The sequence below is a fragment of the Mesoplodon mirus genome (genome assembly GCF_964341445.2).
Source record: "Mesoplodon mirus genome assembly, chromosome: 11".
NCBI lineage: Eukaryota > Metazoa > Chordata > Mammalia > Artiodactyla > Ziphiidae > Mesoplodon > Mesoplodon mirus.
In genome coordinates this window covers 82,599,993-82,624,164 of record NC_138987.1, presented here as the reverse complement: position 1 = coordinate 82,624,164, position 24,172 = coordinate 82,599,993, and the positions used below count along the sequence as shown (strand labels likewise).

The following is a 24,172-nucleotide window of genomic DNA, read 5'->3' as shown; positions in this document are numbered from 1 at the left end:
ATAGAAACAAAGGAACCGAGAGCAGAAACGCAGACACTTGTATGCCGATGGGCAGAGAAGCATTATGTATAATAGCTAAAATGTAGAAGCAACCCAAGTGTTCATTGAACAGATGAATGGATAAACAAAATGGGGGGGCACGCACACACGCAGTACAATATTGTTCAGCCATAAAAAGGAATGAAATTATGATACAGTCCACAACATGGATGAACACTGAACACATGATGCTAAGTGAAATAAGTCTGACACAACAAGACAAACATTCTGTGATTCCACTTATACTGAGATACCTAGAATAGGTAAAGTCACCGAGACAAAAAATAAAATAGTGGTTACCTGGGGCTGAGGAGAGGGGAGTTGGAGAATTGTTGTTTAATGGACACAGAGTTTCAGTTTGGGATGATGAAAAAGTTCTGGAAACAGACAGAGCTAATGGTTGTCCAATACTGTGAACTTACTTAATGCCACTAAACCGTACACTTAAAAATGGCAATGATAGGGCTTCCCTGGTGGCGCAGTGGTTGAGAGTCCACCTGCCAATGCAGGGGACATGGGTTCGAGCCCTGGTCCGGGAAGATCCCACTTGCCGCAGAGCGGCTGGGCCCGTGAGCCATGGCCGCTGGGCCCGCGCATCCGGAGCCTGTGCTTCGCAATGGGAGAGGCCACAACAGTGAGAAGCCCGCGTACCACAAAAAAAAAAAAAAAAAGGCAATGATAAATTTTACGTGTATCTTACCACAGTTTAAAAAAAGGTTTTTTTTTTAAAAAAAAGATATTACACAGAGATTCAACAATGCAAGTGCATAGATTAATAACAAAAAGACGCAAATTCTCTGTAAAGGAAAATAATTTTTACAAAATGGGATAGCTCTACCAACTACTGTTATTCTGGATGATTTAGGTGGCAAGAAAAATCAAGCAACTTACAAAAGTGTCATGCATCTATTTTATTTATAGTCAAAGGAATACATAAGAGAATGGTCAATACTGAGAATATTAATGCCCTTATTTAATCCATTTCTGCAGTCCTGGGAACAATATTTAACAGCCAGATAGATACTATGATAATGCTAAAGAGAATGATTGTTCTGTCTGCAAATTCTGTGAGACCTCTAGTAAAAAGAGAGGGAGTGGTTGAAGGAGAGAGAAAGAGATGGATGTCTTAGAGACCATGCAACTCCAAGACGGTGTAAAGGAAAGAAGGTAGGTGACATAACTGAATCTTGAAATGAAAATCTGATTTTCCTCTGACTTTTGATTAATACGCCTAAAAGATTTCACATACTGTCTGCCAAAATAGGCTTCAAAAAATAAGGAAAAGGGCTGGTGCAAGGTGAAGTCATAGAGTCAGAGGCAGGGCTAATAATGGGTATAAAGTATACGCCCAAGGACACTGTTTCTTATTGTTCCACCCTTAGTTCATGAATTACTTCGCAGACCAATCTATCATTAAAAATATGGTCATTAAAAATCATGTTTTTGGTAAAGTGTTTGAAAACTGTTCACAGCATAAGGAGAATACAAAGATACACATGTAGCATGATCCCACTAAAATATCTCTACACATCTGTATAAATGTATCTGTACATACATTAAAAAACTCGTGGTGGTATGTACATCAAAATGTTAACAAAGGGTATGTCTCTGATGGAGGTAATTAATCTAAGAAATAATTGATCTCTTGCTTACCTTTTTTTGTGGTAATAGATATTATTTTAAATGTATTCTTTCTTTGCCTTTTAATTTTAAAAAGTGTGAAAGATTACCATATTAGAATGATTTCGCGCTTATCGTTTAAAGTGAACTGTATTTTCCAAATTTTCTAAAATAAAAACCAAATATCTCAACAGTCGGAAAAAAAAGGATGGATATTTAATTTTCTAAACAAGAAGCTCTTGACTAAAGATCTGAACATTTGGTTGACATTTTATTTGAGCCTATTCCTTTAATTAACTATTGATCCTTGAAAGAACTCCTGTATATTATAAATTGAAAACCATGGTTTTTGGAGAATGAAAGAGCAGGACTTGAGAGCAAAGTACAGTTTCTTGGAGTCAGTCCGTTCATTACCCCGGTGTGGCGACGGCACATGTGAAACAGACGAAAGACTTTTCCTCACCTACTGCTATCACCTTGCGTCCTTCACTTACCAGTACCGGCTGAAGTTAACCTTATGGTTAATGGTTTCTTTCATCTTTAAAAGTTTCTATCAACAATGAAATTAAAGACTATAGCTTCTGGAGCCACACAAATCTATACCTAAGGTGTGGCTGGAGGATTACGCACATGTGCCCACAGGTATCGCCTCTAAGATGTATACCTCAGTGAACTCCCATTTACAAAATTTTCAAACACTTTGTGTTTCAAAAGCATACACTGTGAAATATGAGTAGTTTCTGCATGCATTTCATAGCATATTCCCATGATGAACACTCCATCAAAGGGACTGAGAAACTGGGAAAGCAGTCCCTATTCATTCCTATTAACTTTTCCCTTCTAAACCCCAAAGATATTGAAAGCAAAATTCTGAGTCACATTCTGTTATTGAAAAAAAGTAATCTACGACCTGCCTATAAACAATGAGGAAGAATCTGCTGATTACAAATAACAGGTTTAGATTAAAAATTCAGTATTTCCCAAGTTAATTTTATTTATTTATTTATTTGCATTTCTTTTTTAAAAAAATAAATTTACTTATTTTATTTATTTATTTTTAGCTGTACTGGGTCTCTGTTGCTGTGCACAGGCTTTCTCTAGTTACGGCGAGCAGGGGCCGCTCTTCGTTGAGGTGCACGCGCTTCTCATTGCGGTGGCTTCTCTTGTTGTGGAGCACGGGCTCTAGGAGCACGGGCTTCAGTAGTTGTGGCTCGCGGGCTCTAGAGCACAGGCTCAGTAGTTGTGGTGCACGGGCTTAGTTGCTCCATGGCATGTGGGATCTTCCCGGACCAGGGCTCGAACCCATGTCCCCCACATTGGCAGGCACATTCTTAATCACTGCGCAACCAGGGAAGCCCCCAAGTTAACTTTAAGTACGGTCATCCTTAGAAGCATAATTAGTCACTGAGCTATATAAAAAGGCAGTGCAACTTGGTAAAAACTTAAGAACAAAAGTGTTAAATGGCGAGATCTGATCTGAAAAGAAATGACAGGTTTTAAGACAAAGCAGACAGCAAGCACAACAAAAATGATATGTAAATACTAAAGATTTTGTTTAGCCAGAAGAAAAAAAGTATATGGAAGTAGAAAAAAATGTATGCATCAATGTAGAATCTTTCCCAACATGAGAGCCTAAATAAGGGTACAGCAAACTGTGGCCCACAGGCCAAATCCTGCCTACCTGTTTTTGTATGGTCTATGAGCCAAGAACAGTTTTTAAACGGCTTAAAAAAAAAAAAACAAAAAAAAAAACCAACAACAACAAAGATTATGTGACAAAGACCCAACTGACCCTTTACATTTTGCCAACCCCTGCTCTAAGCTAATAAAATACCTTACCACAAATCTAAAGTACTCTCAACACATATTATTCCTTTTATATTAAAAAAAAAATCACTGATAAAGTACAGGTTATCAAAGCCTAACCAGTTTAAAACCACATAAATTCCACAATGAAACTAGTTAAAGACAGAGCAAGAAAAGAATCAAGACTTTACATTTTTAATTAGTATTATTTCCAGCCTTTCAAACAGAATAAACTTTTAGATCAGATACATAGGTTACTAACATCCTTTGGAAACTAGGATAAAAGAAAGCCACTTAAAAACTAACTCAACATAATAAAATATTAAATGAAGGAAAGTTATTCCATAGATTTCCCCTTACTCCCAACTAAAGTACTATTTTTTTAATTTACTGAAGTAGTAGGAAAAAAAAAAGAGAGAAAGAAAAAAAAAACTTTTCTAAATGAAATACACTATGCTGGCAAAAGTTAAACATAGAAGTCAAGCATTTCTGGTGATACAGTAACAGGTACAATCCTTTTGGAAAGCAAGTACAGTACTTATCAAGAGCCATACCAATGTTCATAGCCTTTGACACAGTAATGCCACTTCTGGTAAGAGATGCTAAGAAAATATGGTTCATTTTTTTTAAAACGATAGCTAAAATGGAGATATACTTAACATGGCATCCTAAATCATCATACCATAAAAAAAAATTACACAGGCGCTTAATACCCACAATCTTATGCCGTTTATCTATTTTCAAAACATACTCCAAATCCAAGCACTCACCACCATCACCCTAGTACAGTGTGACTGTCTCATGCAATCTCCTGCAACTGCTTCCTAGCAGTTGTTACTCCTACAGTCTATTCTCCACATAGCAGCTGGTGATCCTATTATAATTTGTAACTATGTATTTATGTGTAATTGTTCAAGTCTATACCCCCTACTTGGCTTTAAACTCCATGATGGTAGGGCTCACATCTGTTTTGCTCACCACTATGCACCCTGTGTGTCAGTCTTAAACACAGCAGGTAATCAGTACTGTCTGTTGAAGAAATGAATAAACCCATTCAATGTAAATATATGCAGACACTGTAAAAATAAACACAAGTTTAAGATATTATAAATTATATTAAAACAATGAAGCTGTAAACTTTAAAATTATACATTAAGAGTATTTTAATAAATGTATCCAAGCAAGTTTTATATAATATTAAAAATTTTAATTACTATTAATGTCAAAATATAAACAAAATATATAGAGGTTTTTAAACATTTTGGGGAGGGAAGAGAATAAGATTACAGAGAACACGGAGGCCTTTAACTGTATTAAGTTTTATATCTTGAAAAAGAAAAGAGGATCTAAAGCAAATGTGGCAGAATGTTAAGATAGGGAAAACCTGGTTTGGGGTGCACATGACACTCATGGTATTACTTTTCCATACGGCATTAAGGGTGTACCCATTCCATCACCACTCACTCAACAACAGGTTTCATATTTTTATTTTTGTTAGCTTGTTAGACCAAAAATCCTATTGTTTTAATATTTATTTCTTTGAGGACTTGTAATGTTACATAGTTTTTCTTTTTCATATTTATTCCTATTACCTGTCCTTTGCCCATTTGGAATTTTTGTCTTTTTTGTACTGGCTTAATTTTTTTAAAGTGTTTTCCAATTTATTAACATGCCTTCAAGTGTTGTTTTATGTACAGAAACTCATCTGCAGACCCAATGGAGGACTTCGAAAGTTAAGACTGTATCTTTTGAGAATGAGATACACTCACTGACCAGGACATCATTTTGTCATTTTTCTATTATAATTAACAGTAACCAAGTTACTCAGTATGTTCATATGTCAACATATTCAATTTAGTTTTCAAACTGAGGCAGTTAAAGTTAACCCTGTCATGGGAAGACATAGTATAGTAAAAAAAATAAAAATAAAAAAAAAATTAGTACCTTTTACTAAAAGTAACCATATTACTATTAATAGTAATTATGACAGCCAACATTTACTGAGCCCTTACTTATATGTTGGATATTATGATAAGCATATTACAAGCCTTATCCCATTTAATTTCCATCTTCATGCTGCTGATTCCATCAGATGCTCTTGTAAATATGGACAGGACTGCTGGAAATGTCAGCTGAAGTATTATTTGAGGGTTTACTTTTGAAATGTTTGTAAGATTTTCTTAATGTGTTATTATAAGTATTTTTCATGTACTGCTAAATAACACCTATAGGAAAAAACGTGAACTTACTTTTACCCTCTTAATGCTCAAATATTTTGTTACTCTTCTAAAAGATTATTCGAATCTATCACAGAATAATGTGTTACACTATTGGTTATAAACCATCAAAAGTTGTTGTACACAGTTAGTTCTCAAAGACAGCTAAAAACATGTACAATAGCCCGGTATGTTAGAATTATAACAGGAAAGAAACAAGGAATTGGGGATATATAAGCACAGGCTTATTTGTTAGTTCATTCCCACCTACCTACTCTATTCTCCCTTGCATCACAGGAACACTTAGTAAAAATCTTCTGGATGTCATATACTGTGCCAGGCATTATAGTTTCTAACCTCAAAGAGCTAGGTCTGGTGGAAGAGATATGAATGTAAACAAGTAATTTAAACACAATGAAATAAATGCAACACCTTATGGAGAACAAAGTACAATGGTGACAAACAGGAGAAGACATCAACTTTGCTTGTATGAATTAAGAAAGACAGGAGGGCCACTCCAGGCAGGAAGGAGCAAAGAGAATGCACAAAACCAGGAAACAGCATGTTGAATACATGGAACCAAGAAGTTCAACACAATTTTAGCTTAGAGGGATTATAGGTAAGTAGAACTGAAACTGCACCATCAAGCAGAGGCCAGCTTATGGAGGGTCTAATATGCCATCTTAAGTTCTGAACTTCATCTTATACTAAATCACTAGAAGATTTTTAAGGAGGAGGGAGGATCAGATCAACAATGTCCACTGTTAGCATTATTATGACAAATGAGACCAGTCTGGAGGCTGGGAGATGAGTTTAGGAAACTTTTACAAGAAATTACAGAACCTGGCCCTGGTGGCGCAGTGGTTAAGAACCTGCCTGCCAATGCAGGGGACATGGGTTCGAGCCTTGGTCCGGGAAGATCCCACATGCCTCGGAGCCACTAAGCCCGTGCGCCACAACTACTGAGCCTGCGCTCTAGAGCCCACGAGCCACAACTACTGAAGCCCGCGCACCTAGAGCCCGTGCTCCGCAACAAGAGAAGCCACCACAATGAGAAGCCCGCACACTGCAACAAAGAGCAGCCCCCGTTCGCCGCAACTAGAGAAAGCCCACGTGCAGCAAGGAGGATCCCACGCAGCCAAAAATAAAATAAATAAAAGAAATGACAGAACCTGAACTAAGGCAGCAAAAGCAGTAAGACGGAGAAGGTTAAACAGTTTTGAGAAATACTTAACGGGTAAAATTGACAGAACAACCCTCATACATCACTTACAGCAACGTTTACAGCAGCGTCATTCAAGATGGCCAAAAAGAGGAAACAATCCAAATGCCCATCAACTGATGAATACATAAACAGATATCCATACAAGAGAATATTATTCAGTCATAAAAAGGAATGAAGTACTGAAACATGTGACAACATAGATGAACCTTGAAAATATTATCCTACATGGAAGAAGCCAGACACAAAAGGCCACATATTGTATGATTTCAATTACATGAACTATTCAGAACAGGCAAATCCACAGAGACAGAAAGTCGATTAATGGTTGCCAGGGGCTGGCAGGAGAAGGGATTGGGGAGTGACTGCTAATGGGTATGGGGTGATAAAAATGTGACAGAATTAGACGGGGTGACGGTTGCATAACTTTGTGAATATACTAAAAACCACCTAACTATACTTTAGAGGATGAATTTTATGTTATGTGGATTACGTCTCCATTTTTTTTAATGGCAGAGCTTATTGTTTAGAGATGGGAACGTAATGGGAAGGGGACAGGAGCAGATGAGCTCAGTTTGGGGCACGGTGAGTTCCGTATGTTCGTGTGCTGCTCTGGTGCTATGACCTGTAGGCAGCTTTGATATATAGGGCTGATGCTCAGGGCCGAAGTCTAGGCTAAAGATACACTCCTGAATCTTCAATCTGTGTCACCTGCAGAACTCCACTTCCTTGCGGTATGAGTATGGGCAAACTACTTAATCTCTAGTCTACTCTAAGCTATTGTTTCTTTTGCTGTAAAAGTGGGTAAATAATAATGCAGAGGACTTTGTATACAGGTTGGGATTAAAGACCATGAAAAAGTGCTCTAAAAAGTTAACTGTATTATTTCATATTTTACATTGTACGTGCTATTACAGGCCCAAAGGGTAGGGGGCAGGCCACTGGCTACTAGGAACTGTATAGCAACAGCAGTATCTTGCCCTTATAAGAATCACTGGACATCTACATTTGGACTACTTTTTCCAAAACCACTCACTGTATTTCAAAATAAATATAATGGAGCTGGACAAGCTCCAGGGAAAAAGAGTAAAACTCTAAGGTGTATGAAGGATTTCTGTACTGATTAGGGAGCAAGGGTGTTAAAAGAGCTTAACACCTTCTGTCTCATGACAGAATTTTTGGTTAAGACATTCATTAGAAGTAAGGATAAAGAAAACAAAGACTTCTTTACTAAATAATGGACATTTGAAATTATAAGAATGTTGAATCTTAGCTTAGGACTAGAGAGAATAAAATGTGTACTATGTCCAAGAGATAAAATCTGAATAAACTCAAGGAAAATTTGCATAACACATTTTGAAAATAAGGATATTATAAGCCTACATCTGTAACCTGTTGAAGTCATGTGGCATTCTCCCATAAATTATCACTTGATGCCAAGGTCAGAATGTGAGGCTGGATCAATCATGGATCCAATCTTAATAATTACAGATATCAATATAATTTTCATATTTTGAATTATTATATCTCTCAGCTGTTCTTCAATTGGTCTAATACCAATTCCTTTAACTGTACCTCTTTATTTGTAATACATCTGTATTATCCAATTTGTTGAGGTTTTAAAAAGGGGGAAGCAAGTAAATATGAAGTAATCTGATGGTATCTAATACTCTAGTGACTCCTCTCCCTCAAAAATTAGGATTTATTTTTCCCTCTCAAACAGTATATGCTCATTTAAAAAAAAAAAAAAACCACTACAGGGCTTCCCTGGTGGTGCAGTGGTTGAGAGTCCGCCTGCCGATGCAGGGGACGCGGGTTCGTGCCCAGGTTCGGGAAGATCCCACATGCCGCGGAGCGGCTGGGCCCGTGAGCCATGGCCGCTGAGCCTGCGCGTCTGGAGCCTGTGCTCCGCAGCAGGAGAGGCCACAGCAGTGAGAGGCCCGCGTACCGCAAAAAAAAACCAAAAAACAAAACACTACAGAGTTTGGCATATGTCCTACCATATTTTAGTACCTATTCACATTGTTTTTAAATAAACAGACTCATACTCTACACAAAGTGCTACGATAACAGCTTCTCTTACATAATGGACAGTGTTTGAATGTCAGTACATATAGATCTACCTAATCCTTTTTGAAAACTGTATAATATAATTTGTACAAAGATACCATAACTTACCTCACCTATTCTCTACTGGTAGATGTGTAGATTATTCCCACTTTTAAAAATTATAAACAACACTGCAATAACACTCCTGGGTATACATCTTAAACACTTATCCAACTGAATCTTTCAGATAAATTTCTGTAAGTGGAATCAATTGGTCAAAGGACATGTAGTTTCCATTTTGATACATACTGCCAAACTGATGACCTCCAGAAAGTTTCTAAGAAGGTATACTCTCACTACAGCATAAAGAGTACACATTTTCCATACCTTCCAGGCCTGTTATCATTTTAATCTTAGCCAACATGAAAATAAAAGATGTTATTTATTGTTTGAACTTGCATTTCTACATTAATGAAGTATCTTTTAATATGTTTCAACAGCACTTTTTGTGTGAGTGTGAATAGGTTGGCTATTTATATGCCTTTTTTTTTCCTATTTGGATGTTTGCTTTTTTCTAATTCAAATACAGGAGCGCTTCCTGATTGACAGATGATGCAAGTAGTTTTCCCAGGTTTCCATCTGTCTTGGATTTTTGTTAAAGGTGTTTTCGTCTTTATGTAGCCAAATAGCTCAATCTTTTCCCAAATGGTTTAAGAATACTTTGAAAATGAAAAGGATCCCTACTTTTCTCTCAGTGGAGAAAAATATTTAATCCCAATTCCACAAATAAAAAAGCTAACCTAATGTTAAATTATTCAATCTGTGCTGATTGACATTATCATTTTTATTTCAATAGCTGTCTAATATTTAACATTAAAACTTATACAAGGTAGAACCAGTGTTCTCATCATGGGAGAAAGAAGACATGGAAGAAGAATGAACTCATGATTTTTAAATAAAATCTACTGCTTAGCTCTGTCTATTGAAAGGGTCTAGAAGCAGTGACACTCAGTAGCAACACCACCTAACATCCAGGACTTAATTTCTAAATATCATTCCCTAGTAAAAGGAATTAGGGCTCTCTGGACAAATGGCTGAATCCAGGGTAGGGACAGGGAAAGAACAAAGGGAACCTGGAATACACTGTGCCAGAAAGTAAGAAAGAGCTCAAAAACTGATGGGGATGTGTCAAAACTGATGGGGATGTGTCAGAGGCCAGCTTGAAAGGGATTCCACTGGCCAAATCAAAAATATATATGAGCACCAAAATCAATAATGACAAGAATAGACTTTAACACATCAAATGAAAAAAGAATCCAGGGCTCCCTGGTGGCGCAGTGGTTGAGAGTCCGCCTGCCGATGCAGGGGCCACGGGTTCGTGCCCTGGTCCGGGAAGATCCCACATGCCGCGGAGCGGCTGGGCCCGTGAGCCATGGTCGCTGAGCCTGCGCGTCCGGAGCCTGTGCTCCGCAACGGGAGAGGCCACAACAGTGAGAGGCCCGTGTAACACACACACACAAAGAATCCATGAGTCTGTACGGATACAAATAAGACAAACCAAATAAATAAGGAGAGGGAAGAGAAAAGAGAGAAACCTTACTTATGGTAGATGCCAAAAAATAAATGTAGAAATAATGACAGAGTTAGATTACCTACCACTTTGCAGTCACTATGGTGGTAGTTTGTTCTGGTTAGAATTATCAGTGGCTACTACATCCCACTGGGTGCAAATATGTTGGAGAACAGGATATTTATAGTCTCAAAGTATCTCCCCACAGAGTACATATTAATTATAAAAGAACTAAAGATACCTTTACAGAGAGACAACTGATAGATATGACCTTAACCAAATAACCAATGTTAACATAACATCATCAATAATGGGACAAGCCAGCATCTTGTGCCTCCTGATGTGATACACCAAGGAGGGTATAACATCACTTACACAGTATTTCTACCAAAAATGTTTAATCCAAATCTGACCAAGAGGAAACAATGAGACAAAACTAAAGGAGAGGACATTCTACAAAACAACTGGCCTGAATTCTTCAAAAAGTGCCACTGTCACCAATGACTAAGAAAAGCTGAGAAACTGTTCTAGATTGTGAGACATGACACACGATTTTTGATCCTGGGATCAGGAAAAAAAAAAAAAAACCAACGAATTGCTGAGAGCACATTCTGGGAACTGATAAAATTTGAATATGGACTATATGTTAGATAAAACATTGTATCAATGTTGAATTCCCTAAATTTTGTCACTGCGTTGTAGTTATACAATGAATTATTCTTATTGTTAGAAGAGGGTCAGCAAACTTGTTCCGTAAAGGACCAGACAGTACTTGGTCTCTGCTGCAGCCACTCAGCTCTGCCACTGTAATGCAAAAGCAGCCACAGACAACATGTAAACACTCAAGCACAGCTGTGCCCCAATAAAACTTTACAGAAACAGACACAGGCTGTATTTGGCCAGCAGGCAGGCCATAGTTCACAGACCCCTGTGTTTAGAGGTAAAGTGTCCTAACATATGCAACTTATTCTCAAAAAGTGCAGCAAAAATAAATAATATGTATTCAAGTATGTGTGTGTACATACACAGGCACACACACATAAAGTAACTATGTCTAGTTTAAAGGTTAAGAGGTATTCACTGTACTTTTTTTCACTACTTTTCCATAGGTTTGAAATTTTCAAAATAGAAAGTTCAAAAATTACCTAAGGGCTTCCCTGGTGGCGCAGTGGTTGAGAGTCCGCCTGCCGATGCAGGGGACACGGGTTCGTGCCCCGGTCCGGGAGGATCCCGCATGCCGCGGAGCGGCTGGGCCCGTGAGCCATGGCCGCTGAGCCTGCACGTCCGGAGCCTGTGCTCCGCAGCGGGAGGGGCCACAACAGTGAGAGGCCCGCATACCGCAAAAATAAAATAAAATTTAAAAAAAAAAAAAAATTACCTAAGGTAAGCAATATAGCCCTACTTAATCCTCTCAAATATTTTGTTTTTACTACCCATTTCTAATTTTATTACATTAAGATCACAATAATATAACTGTTCCATAAACCTAGGCACTATGAGACAATATAATTAAGAGATACAAGAAATCTATCGCCCTCCTAAAGCATAAAGCCTCTAAATTAAGTTATATATAATTAGGATCACTGTCTAGAAACACTGCTCTCCAAATACATCTAAGACTAATAACCTCCATGAAGGCACTGATGCGGTTCCTTTTGCTCCTCAGTGTATCTCTAGACCACAGGAAGGCTGCATGGTACATTGTAGGCACTAATACCATTTATGGAATTAAGAAATTAGTTGCATTGCTTAAACCAGACTCTTAAGAGACGCCAAACGATAAAGGATAAAGTTTTCTTTTCCTTTCATTTATTTCCATTGCCAACTTTCATTTGCATGTTTTTAAAGCTTTGTATTTATAAAAACCCAAGTTAGAACAAAACGTGTCCAATAATTTTCAACATTCAGGGCTCAACAGTTATTATTAATACTTATTCTTAAATTGACCTAAATACAGTGCCTGAATTTTGTGTTCGTTTATTCTAAAAATCAGGCGTTCTCAACTATTCTACAGTCCTATAAAAATTTACAAAATGTGAACTTTCACAATTTGCCACTTTCGAATAGGCCCTTCCTCACACCCCATGTAACACATCACTAAGCTCTGAACTCTGTAAGGTACCTCCTGTGTGCATGAAAAGAAATTCACAGAGCCACAGTGCCCCTTCTCATTCCCTCAGACAAAGTGACCTCAAGCAGTGCTAACAAGGGCACCACCCGATTTTCTCCTACACTGCCACATTTCCTTTCTTAGTCAAAAATATTCACCCACATATTTAATTAGTTAGGCCTAACTGGTCCGCACAGTAATCTTAATAACATTAGCAAAGTAAAACTGATACTTCAGATTTTTTTTGACACTTTAGGTTGTTAAAACATTACTTATACAAAATAAGTCTTTTAAATAAAATTTATACAGTTATAAATTGATTATACCCACAGTTTAAAAAGAAAAGATATCCAAACTTAGGATTTCATTTTTTATTATAAAAGCGAATAAGTTGACCAGTAGAGGGCACTCACTTGAAAGCGGGGGGGGGGGGGGGGAGAGTGGCCACAGTCTTGAAGAGAAATGGATTTACAAAACTGCTGTGTTGTACCTTGTTTTAAAAACAGAACGTTTTAACAGAACGCTGGTGTATGCTAATATAACATATTGTTAGTTTAGAAAATGTAAGGTTTAAATCTGTATTATGTTAAAAAAAATCTAACATAAACCATATTCAGGGACTTGAGCCTCACAATTTACAGGACGTTTAAAGCTATATGTAACGCACAGGATTGGGGTCTCAACCTCAGCACTGCTGACATTCTGGACCCCGTCATTATTTGCTGGGGGGCCCTCCTGTGCACTGCAGGAGGAATAACAGAACCCCGGCCTCTGCCCACTACAGAGGCCAGTAGCAGCCCCCTCCTCAAGCTGTGATAGCCAAGAACATCTCCAGATTTTGCCAAATGTCCCGAGGGGCAAAGTCACCACCAATTCCTTGTTAGTAACTACTGATACATATGTTAAAAAACAAAACCAAAAAAACAGAAAAATAACAGCTTACAATATTAAACAGTGCTTTTCTTACACCACTCTTCAATACTGGTTTAGTATTACAAATTTTCTCTCTATAATTTAAATACCTTAATCAGCAATTCCATAATTAACACGGAAAAATTTTTTAAAAGAGAAACTGATACATCTTGGTGAATAAACACTCCACGGCTCAGAGCACTAAAGATGGAACAAATCAATCCAATTATGACTCCATTCTTTCTTACTGACTAGAAAACTGTCTCATCAAAGAAGGGCATAATGGACTGAATTAGAAATGTCACATTAACAGAAGCATACAGATGTCAATGAATTGGAGACCGGGAAAAAATACTTCTTTCTATGTCTATTTTTATATTGTAGCCAGTAGATACTTGTTATATATTTGCTAAATGACCAACTGACAGTTCTGATCTCTACTTCCATTTTTCTGCTTCCACCAAATTTTACCTTAGAAAACACATTTCAGAGAACATGTTTTTATAACAACATGATCTCCAAACTATAAAAACATATACTATTTCTAGACTGGTATTGTGTTTGGGGACTGAGTTTTTAATAATCTTGCACCACTAACAAGGTATTTCGTTATCTCTTGGAACTCTTCAGTGGGCTTCATAAAAGATAAAGGTAAAATCTTTTCAGAACAGAAGTAAAGGTGATCATCATGTGCAAATATAAACATGCTCCATCTATGTGTCATACCTAACTCTATATCATATCTCTGCTATTAAGATGCCATTAGATAGTACGCTAAGTTCAAATTTTGATATATCAATAATCTGAATCAGCCTCCAACACTAAATATTTTTAGCTTGAAGGCTAATTTTTCATTTTTAAAAAGCTATACAAGGGTGCAGTGGAAATTCCACTTAACCTGGTCTCAGAAAACTTAAAATTCCACCACTTGCTAGCTTAAGTATCCTTATGCAAGTTACAACCTCTCAGAGACCATTTTAGTGATAAAATGAAAGAAACAATGACCACCTTCCTTACCCAGCTCATAGTTTTGGGTTGGCAAAAAAGTTCATTCGGGTTTTTCCATAACATCTTATGAAAAACTCGAACGAACTTTTTGGCCGACCCAATATAAATCTCTGAAAATTCTAAACCACTAGAAAATATGGTATTAGTTAATTAAAATTTTTTCCTAAACTTCTCTCCATTTGTTTAATGCAGAAAAACTGATGAGAACTCCAAATGTGCAAAGTCTATGACCTCTCTTATTTTCTCTGACCTACACTGTTCACCTACCAGAAACTTAACAGCAGCAGTGATACCCACTACCCTTCAACTTTTTACAAAAACGCCATGTCAGTATTTTTGTTTAACCACTTATGAAAACAAACTACTAAATTCTCTTGCTTTTCTTCTAGTTGAACTACACCAAGAATTCAACGTGTCAGTTCCCTCAGAGACTCACTGTAACTTGGGAGATAAGGGACAATCTCTGATAACCATTTTCCAGGTGGCTACACTAGTGACGGAATGTCAGTTTCAAAGTTCACAGGTAATCAGTGCTTCCCTGGGTCAAGTCTTCTGGTTTGGCAGAAATCATGATCAGAGTTAATGGGTCTGAGTTTATAAACTTTTTTTTACCTTCCCCCAAAATAAAGGATTGACTTTCAGCTTTATTTCTTTAAGATTTATATTGCGCTTTAACAATTTTGACCAAAACGTTTCCTAACCTTTTTTTTCAATCACATTCTTATACATTATTCTTGACCTCTGATAGGAAACAGAGTGTAATAGAATTCTTTAGATTTTCAAAAAAGATGGAGGGCACTTCTGCTAAAATCATATTCCAGAATCCCAGGAAAACTGCCATGCTTAACTTAAATTCTGTTAAAATGTTCTTTTACTTCCAATTTAAATGGTGGAGTATGACGAGTAACCTTGGCTTCAGAAATAGGTGAACTATTTAATCCTCCTCAAAGTAAAAAATAAACAAAACCATTAGCATTGAATTGACTTGCCAAGAGGAACTACAGAGAGACTATTACATAGGTGGTCCACTTCAGTTAGATTCTTCCCTTTTACTAATGCAAATTATTAAACTTGGAAGCCAAATGAAAGCTGCTTCTATGTTTAAATCAGATCTTTATAAATAAGGGTTATTTCTTCATTTTTTTCCCTCCAGTACCAGAAATATTTGACATTTCCTTATGAACATTTCCGTGTCAATCCTCAAAGTTCTACACTGCATAAACATCTTCCCAAGGCCAACAATGCCCTCAGAACCTACCTAAGTGCAGTCAAGGTGTTTTTTTTTTAAGACATTACACAGCACAGTATCTTAACAGGGCATTTTTGACCTATTCTAGACCCTACAGCTTGGGACTCAGAGAAAATTATGGGAAATTTTTCAGAGCTGATTAAAAAAACTGGTGTATCAGGTCTAGAATAAAAGCTAAGGGATTAGGATTGCTTACCCTGGGGTAAAGAAGTCTAAGAAATAATCTAATAACATAAATCTATTTCAAAGATGAGCTGATATTATGTTAAACTTCACAGGAAGATTCAGATTATGCATACGCTAATAATTACATTCTGGAAATTAGTTAACAAGGACAGTTGTGTGCCACTCCCTCCTGCAGGTCTTTGGGATTAAATAAATCCTTATCTGCTTGAGATCATCTGAGTATAGTGCTGCCAGAAGGCAGTGGGAAACATACTACGTGACCTCTCTAGGTCTCTGCTAGGCCTTTAGTCTATCATTTTGCTGCTGGCCATTCCTTTGGTACGTTTTTATGAAACTGAAAAAGTCTGAAAATTATTCACTAATCAATTTGTAATAAAAAAACAATTCTAACATTGCCTTGAATAAATTGGAAAAGGGCTGTAAAGCAAAGGTAAGGATTGGTGATGGTATTCTTACATATCACCTGATATACATATACATAAACGCAAAGAATGAGCTTTCTAAAATGCATCAGGTAGCTGTAGGTTCTCCACTACTTCAATGTGAAGAGAAAATACGAAAATACTACTAATTCAGTGTTTTTAATTCAATCATCAAATGAATACACTTCACCAGTATAAATCAACACTATATGTGACATCAAAATACCAAAAAAAAAAAAAAACCAAAACCCCATAAAAATTAATAGGCACATTAAAAAAGAAAAAGACTGTTAGATATGTCTCATCTTACAGATAAGATGTAAATTCACATTTTCACCCTGTGAGAAAACTGAAATACACTTCCAATCAAAATGCACATACTGTAACACAGAGTGAACGCCACAGCTAGTATTATTGTCCTGAGAGAAAACAGGCTGGGGTCTCATATCTATGGTTACTTATAACATCAGAGTCATGCCTTGAAATCCTAGTACATTTTAGATAACTTAATAAAAGTATGATCAGTATAACTACCTTGTAATGAGTAGTCACAGAAAATGATGAGAGAAACCTTTTTTGTACCCAAAGGATAGGCCTGCACACATCAATATGCATATGAAAACAAGATTTACCTCTATCGTAGGGTCATATTCATCCACAAAGTGATTCTGAATTAGCTGTATCGTCAAGGCACTCTTGCCTACGCCACCAGCTCCAACTACCACAAGTTTATATTCAGTCATTTTCAGCAGGCCTTATGACAAAAATGGAAATGTGACTCAATTAGAACGTGTGCCACACGTGAGGTTAATATAACCCAAACACTCTATCAATACCTCTTAACACAAGTTCACCTTTATATGGAACATTATTTCAAAATACCTCACAAAATTCAATGACAAAACTCCAGATGACTACAGATGTGTATTGTAATGAATTGTACTTCGTTGACCAACTCCTCCATCAGCATTTGAGAAAAACTCATTCGGAGTACATAGTTCTTTTACCTTGGATTCAGGTTGCTCTATCCCAAGAGCCCGTCTGCTCTTCGGCAGCAGGTGATGGCTCTCGAAGGAGCAGGCCATGACTTCACTCAGTACAAGTGTCAGGCACACTGCTCTATACCCTGAGGACACACCCACACAAAACTTGCTGACAGCTATCGCCACAGTATTCCTCATCGACTCGGGCCCCTAAGAGTTACAGTGGATATGCTGAGTGCCTCTGTTGGGGCCAAGAGCTACAGAGAACTTTTTAAAAGCATCATCATAGTAGTTCTCCTGGACAGTTAGCAAGAATCAGATGGGGGTGGGGGGAGGACCGTCAAATAAAGCTGGACAGTACACTGGGAAAATAAAAACTGAGATGCCAAAGCAGATAAGGACGATACCTGGTGACATTTTAATCTGTACATTATCTGCTGGGGAAAATAACGGTGTAAAAACTAAGAGAACTTCGAGAATTTTAAACTAACTATTCAGTACAGATGATCTGAGCATCAGTCACAATCTATAATGCTATATCAGTGCTGAAAAATAGCACTTTGCACAAGAAAAATATAATTATATAATATTTAAAGACAAGCACACTTTTAATGAGAGAATTTTTAAAAAGGTGTATTTCTCAGTAATCCACTTGACTTTTATTGTCTGCTTTTCATACATTACCGCCCAACGGTAGCAATAAATATCGACAACTTGTAAGGTTAACGGCGCCAAGACAGAAAATATGTTTTCAGTCAGCTGTTTCAAACTTTTTGAAATGAAAATGAATTTATTTACTTTAATCTCCTTTCCCTCAATAACTACATGATATTACTACAAATAAGTAGTGAACTGCAGAAAGAATGGCAGTCAATGAACGATAGTTTATTACAGGGTAAGTAGCTCAGAATTAATGAATGTACAGATACTGTATATAAACACTATATACACGCAGCATCCTATTTACCGAAGACCAAGAATTATCCCAATAGGCACCCCACCACCCTACCCCCCAAAAAGTAATATGTTTTTCCAAGTGATAACATACTAACTACCTCTTCACGCTATTCCTGAACCTACTCACAGAGAGCAGACAGGCCAGACAACTGTCGTATCACAGTTCCTCCTTGGCCTGCTCTGTGCCACCTAGCCTTGTCTAGGGCCACCACAAACATGTATCACATCCTGTTTGCTCCCCCTTTTCATTCCTAATATTGACCACAGCAAATGGGATAGGTGAGGATAATCTCACCAAAATGTATCCTCTAGTTCCCTGCCCAGCCCACCCCTGCAATAAAATCTGGATAACCTAGAACAGTAGCTCTCAAAATGTGTTCCAGGAACCCTAATGGGGTTTTGGAGAGGGCCCAAGAGGTCAAAAACTGGTTTCACGATAATGCTATGATGTGATTTACCCTTTCCACTCTTATTCGCTCACAAGTGTACAGTAGAATTTTCCAGATGTGTGATAATAGATTGAATACCGAAGCAGATGTGAGGATCCAGCTGTCTACTAAACCATATAATTAGAGATTTGCAAAAGTGCAAAACAATGCCACTCTTCTCACAATTTTTGTGTTTGTTTTGGAAAAGTTACTTTTCATTAAAAATTCTACTTCTGTTACCAAGTAATGGGCTTATTATTTCTTTTTTAAATGAATTAATTTTTTTTAATTCTCAATTTTAATTTCTATTGTGCTAAATACTGACACACTCCAAACTCGGATCTTCAATAATTTTTAAGAGTGTAAAGGGGTCCAGGTCCTTACGACCAATAAGTTTGCTAGCCTAAGAGAGTTTGTGGACAAATACTGGATTAGGGCTTAGTTGTACATACACGTGTGAATTCTGAAAGACTCACACCTTCTGGTCTACTTCTTTACACAGTGGTTATTTCTGAAAAAAATCTTTGACTTGGATTTCAAAAATCAAGTAATATTTAAACCCACTAGAGAGAACTGGGTTCCCAAAGAAGATCAATAGGCCAGAAGGCGCCCCCTCACCCAAAGCTACAAAAGCAAGCAAGCGGTGGAACTGGGAACAGAACTGAACAGTCTGTTCAGGAAAAGAATTTTCACTTTGTCATAAAACAAAATGAATTATCATTTCGTCTACTATCTCTTAAAACCAAGAATGCCTGTGGATGGATACAGTCTAAAGTAAACAGTATTGTTATCAACCATATTTGTCATCTCTAGTCTATTACACGCCCGAGTCAGCATTTTGGACCTTAGTCACCTAAGAATGACATCACTCATAAGGTTGATTCTGAGATGATTATGAACAGACTTTTTTTTCCCTTTGTGATTTCTTTTTGAATGATTTTTTCAATTACAAATGTAACATGTATATTGTGTAAAAAATTAGAAAATACCTTTCTGTCTTAACCCCTTATTTTGGTGGATATCAAGATTTAAGAAGGCTACTTGAGGACTTCAACTACAGCATGCACATGCCTAAGAGTATTTCAGGCAGTCGGCTGGCAGATTGCTACAATTAACTCCTCTGGTAGGTCAGTTAAAAAAAAAATTGTGTGACGGCAGTTTAGGAGTACAGTAGTAACTCCTGGGATGGGGGTCAAATTTGTACGCATAAGGGTAATACAGAAGAGATGGTGGAAAGGGCAACAACAGGCAAATTAAACTTCAAATACAATTCTAGCTATTGCTGTCTACACTCAACTAGCAAGGAAAAAGCCCTGCTTCTGCTCTGCGGGTTTGCTGCGTGTGTTTAACTTGACAAAGCAAAACAGACCTTCTGGGATTAACTTTTTCTTTTTCACTAAGTACAGGCTTTATGTTGTAGGGTGTTGGCCACCTGTTCTTCCACCACCATCTCTACCTCCACCTCCTCCTTTGTGGCCACAGCAATGTCACAGCCCATACATGGGGGAGGGGAGCAGTCAGGAACTCGGCTGCAGATGCATTTTTTTCCAAACACAATAACCTCAAACAGTGGTCTCTAAGCACTTTCCTCTGCGCTTCCAAAACGCGACCTCCCCTCTTACTCATATATCCCCCTACACACTGAAAAAAGGACCACAAGCCGTCCAGTCTGCGCTCGAGGGAGAAGTTTATACCCCCGTCCTAGAGATGCGAGATGCAGCAGAGAAGGCAGTAACCGAGGCAGCCGAGTGCTGGGAAGGGAGGAAGAGGTGCGGGAGCGAAGGGAGAGAGAGGGAGAGGGAAGGACGGCGAGGGGGAGGGGAGGCTGGAGCGCAGCGGGAGTAACCTCCACCGCACCCGACCGCCCCGAGGGGCGGCCCGCCCGGCCCGCGAGTTTCACCCCGGCCGCCTCCAGCCGCGGCTCTCGGGGAGGAGGAAGGAAGGGGTTCCCCGTCCAGGAAGCAGCACCAGCGGCGGCCGCCTCCAGCCTCACCCTCCTCAGCCCCGCACCGCCCATTCCTCATTCCCCGCGTCGCCGCGTCCCCGCGTCTACCCCGGCAGACCCCCCCCCACCCCGTCCGCCCGCCCGGGCCCCGCGCCCGCGCCCCCTCCCCGCCCCTCCGGGGACCCCCAATTCATTCACTCGCCGCCGGCCCCGCCCGGCGCCGGAGAGGAGGGTCGGGACCCCAGTAGGGGCCAGGAGGGGTGGTCCGCTCCGTACCTCTCTCCCGCACCTGGGAGCCGCCGAGCCTCTGGCCCCCGCCGCCGCCTTCAGTGCCTGCGCCGCGCTCTCTCCCCGTCCGAAATGGCGGGGGCCGGGAGTACTGGCCGAGCCGCCGCCACCACCGCCGCCGCCGCCGCCGCCGCCGCCACCGCCGCCGCTGTGCCTCCGCTGCCGCGGCCGCCGCCTAGGGAAATCGAGCTCCGAGAGCACCGATGAGTTCGGGGCCGGGCGGCCGCAGAGGGCAGTGCTATCGATGCGCTCGGCGCTCGATTCCTCTCCAGACGAGAGTGCGGGGAGGGAGCGGCTGAGGGCGGTGTGGGAAGAGGGAAGAGCGAGCCTGCGAGCGCTGCCGGGGAGAGGGAGGGGGCCGGGCCCGGCCGTGGAGGGGGCGGACCGGGCCGGCGGAGGAGGGGCGGGGGCCGGGCCGGCGGAGGAAGCAGGCGGCCGGGGCGGTGGAGGGTTGGGGGCGCGCGGCCGGCGAAGGCGGGGCGGTTCTGGGCGGTGCCTCGGCGCGCGCGGGTGGGCGGGAGGGGCACCGGCGGACCCACGCGGGACCCGCCCCCAGTTTTCAGCTGCATCGCCCAGCTCGCAGTCACAGGCTCGGACCCGGGCCGCCGCGCGCTACGCTCCGCGCACCCAGGAGACGCCACAGGCACCCCACCGCGCCCCTCTCGGGTCCACACGGTGGAGCTGCGAAGATCCCGCCACCCCTGGGGTCGGCCTACACTTGGGCACATTCATTTACTGTCATTTACTGCAAGTAAATAAACATGCAGTCACCCAAAGTGGGAGGCGACTTGGGTGATTTACGGAGAGACCTGGCCGCCAGTTCCCCGGTCCGGGGCTTTCTGAGCACGCCTTGGTGAATACCATTCTCCACACTCTGGGGCTGGGAACCTAGCCCCGGGCCCAGACAAACGCGACAAAGCCTTTCATCACTAATTAAGGGGGAGGGGGGTCTGTTGTTTTTCGTTGTTGTTTTTACGGATATTTCGAAGCCATCAAGGGTCACTCAGAACGGCGACCTCAAATGTACCTATTGCCCCTGACAGCACAAGCAGGCGACAGACTATTTTTAAATAGAAGTGCCCTTAATAGTCTAGACCTGAGGAGAATCATTCAAACATTAATTAGAAGACAGATTAATCACTTAACGTTCAGGGAGTTAACACATTAAACAATGGAACCATTAAAACTGCTAGCATGCCCAGAGCCTGCGTTGATAAACTACCTAGAAAGATTTGGGGGAGTTTTCTTCTAAAGAGTGAGGCCTGGCAGCCCAGCGCCTATACCTAATAGGACCACCCATCTGCGTCTCTACTTGCAGTTCTGTGCCTCTATTCCGCCTCATAGAACAGGAAGGATAACACAGTTATGTGAAATACCAACTAGTAAGTCCGTTAACCTAGGCCTGACACCAACTGCCCCCTTTTCTTCCTACCCCTTATGTGGGCTGTACTCTGCAAGGCTGGGTCCTGCCTCCCCCTCCCGTCCCTTGGTACCAGGTGGAAGAGGCAGAGAGAGGAGGTGGAAAACAGGGAAGGGAACAGAATATACCTGCTCTAGTTCAGGTAGATGCTAAACGTTTTGCACATAGCATCTTATTTAATCATCACAACAACCTCATGAAGTCCGATGCTTTTCTCTAGTTTACACAGGAGGAAACAAATTTAGAGAGGTTAGAAATGGGGCCCAAGTTCACACAGCTGAAAGAAAGTCTCCTTCGTGACAGATCGCGTTCGCCTCTCTGCTTCCCACTCAGAGGGGCTCCCATCCTGCTGAATATACAAGCATGCATCTTCTCCAGGTTCTCCGTGGGCTTAAGTTATTGGACACCCCTGCCTCCTTTCCTCTCTGAGCTCTTACCCAAGAGTCCACCTTCCTCACTGCCAGAGTTACATGCTGGTTCCTAGCTGTTCCTTGAAAATGCAGGCAGGCTTCTGCAGGGAATTTGCACGTGCTGCTTCTGTATCTGGAACACACTGTATATCCACAAAGCTTCCTTTGACAGTTACTTATAAATCTTTGTTCAAATGTCTTCTTCTAATGAGTTTCCCAAAAGATCATCTGAAATCCTCTCTCTCTTCCTTTTTTTTTTTTTTTTTTTTTTTTTTTTTGCGGTACGCGTGCCTCTCATTGTCGTGGCCTCTCCCATTGCGGAGCACAGCCTCCGGACGCGCAGGCTCAGCAGCCATGGCTCACGGGCGCAGCCGCTCCGCGGCATGTGGGATCTTTCCGGACCGGGGCACAAACCCATGTCCCCTAAATCGGCAGGTGGACTCCCAACCACTGCGCCACCAGGGAAGCCCCCTCTCTTCCTGTTTTATTTTTCTCCAGAGCACTTATCACCTTTTAATATACCATATAACTTACATATTTTGTTTTCTTGTCTCTCTCCCGTCAGAATATAAGCTCCATGAGGGCAGGGATTTTTGTCTGTTTTACTTACTGCTACAAACACAATAGGCACTCGGTAGATGTATGGAATGTCAATGAGTGAAGTTACGGTACCCTGCTTTGGAACTGTGTAAATCTAAATCCTTCCTTAGACACAACGCCTTAAAGTCTCTGTAATCTCTCTGTTCACCTTCTTACAAAATCTGCCTTTAAACTCACCCACATCACTTTCTGATAAACCACACCCTAGGGAGTTTAGAAAAGTCTGCACATAGTGGACACAGGTTTTGTTAAGTGAATGAATTTGCACTTATTTGTACATTGATTTGTAGTCACTCTTCAATGTAAATCACAGATTTATTTTGTCCAACTTCAAGTACATGATAAGCTCTTGTTTTCTCTGACAGCTGCTAATACAATGTTCTCCCTGTAGTTGGTGCTCCATAAATCTTAAAAGGACTGTAATATAGAAGAGGAAAAAGCTTTATATAGCACTTTTATGCTGAGTGTGAAAATTCTGGCATTAGCAGAAACCTAATCCATCCACGTGTCTCAGTTATTATCTGGGCTCAGGATTGCCAAAACAGACCTGTATCCCACTCTCTGTTCTGTGCACTCTACACCCCTGCCTCACCTCACACACTTTCTCTCTTCCTTTTCTCACCTCCAGTAATGGATACACATGCATGACAAGCCTTTCCACCATTTGGTCCTAAGCGCTGTCTCAGAGCAAGCATCCTCCTCCCCCACTCTTTCCTTGACCCAGGGCTTAGA

The 24,172-nt window shown here is 40.3% G+C and overlaps 1 protein-coding gene across 3 annotated transcripts in view; it reads right to left on the bottom strand.

Annotated features, from left to right (window-relative positions):
• Positions 1-21,128, bottom strand: part of KRAS (KRAS proto-oncogene, GTPase) — a 40,326-nt gene extending 19,198 nt beyond the window's left edge. The window contains exons 1-2 of one of the 3 annotated variants that reach the window (XM_082636219.1): positions 20,999-21,128; positions 17,042-17,163 (exon numbers count right to left, since the gene is read on the bottom strand). In XM_082636219.1, coding sequence (XP_082492345.1) covers positions 17,042-17,152 — 111 coding nt within the window. In that variant the 5' untranslated portion in view covers positions 17,153-17,163; positions 20,999-21,128. The remainder of the gene's footprint in view (positions 1-17,041; positions 17,164-20,998) is intronic. The other 2 variants (XM_082636221.1, XM_082636220.1) reach the window with 2 other exon arrangements.
• Positions 21,129-24,172: the final 3,044 nt, after the last annotated feature.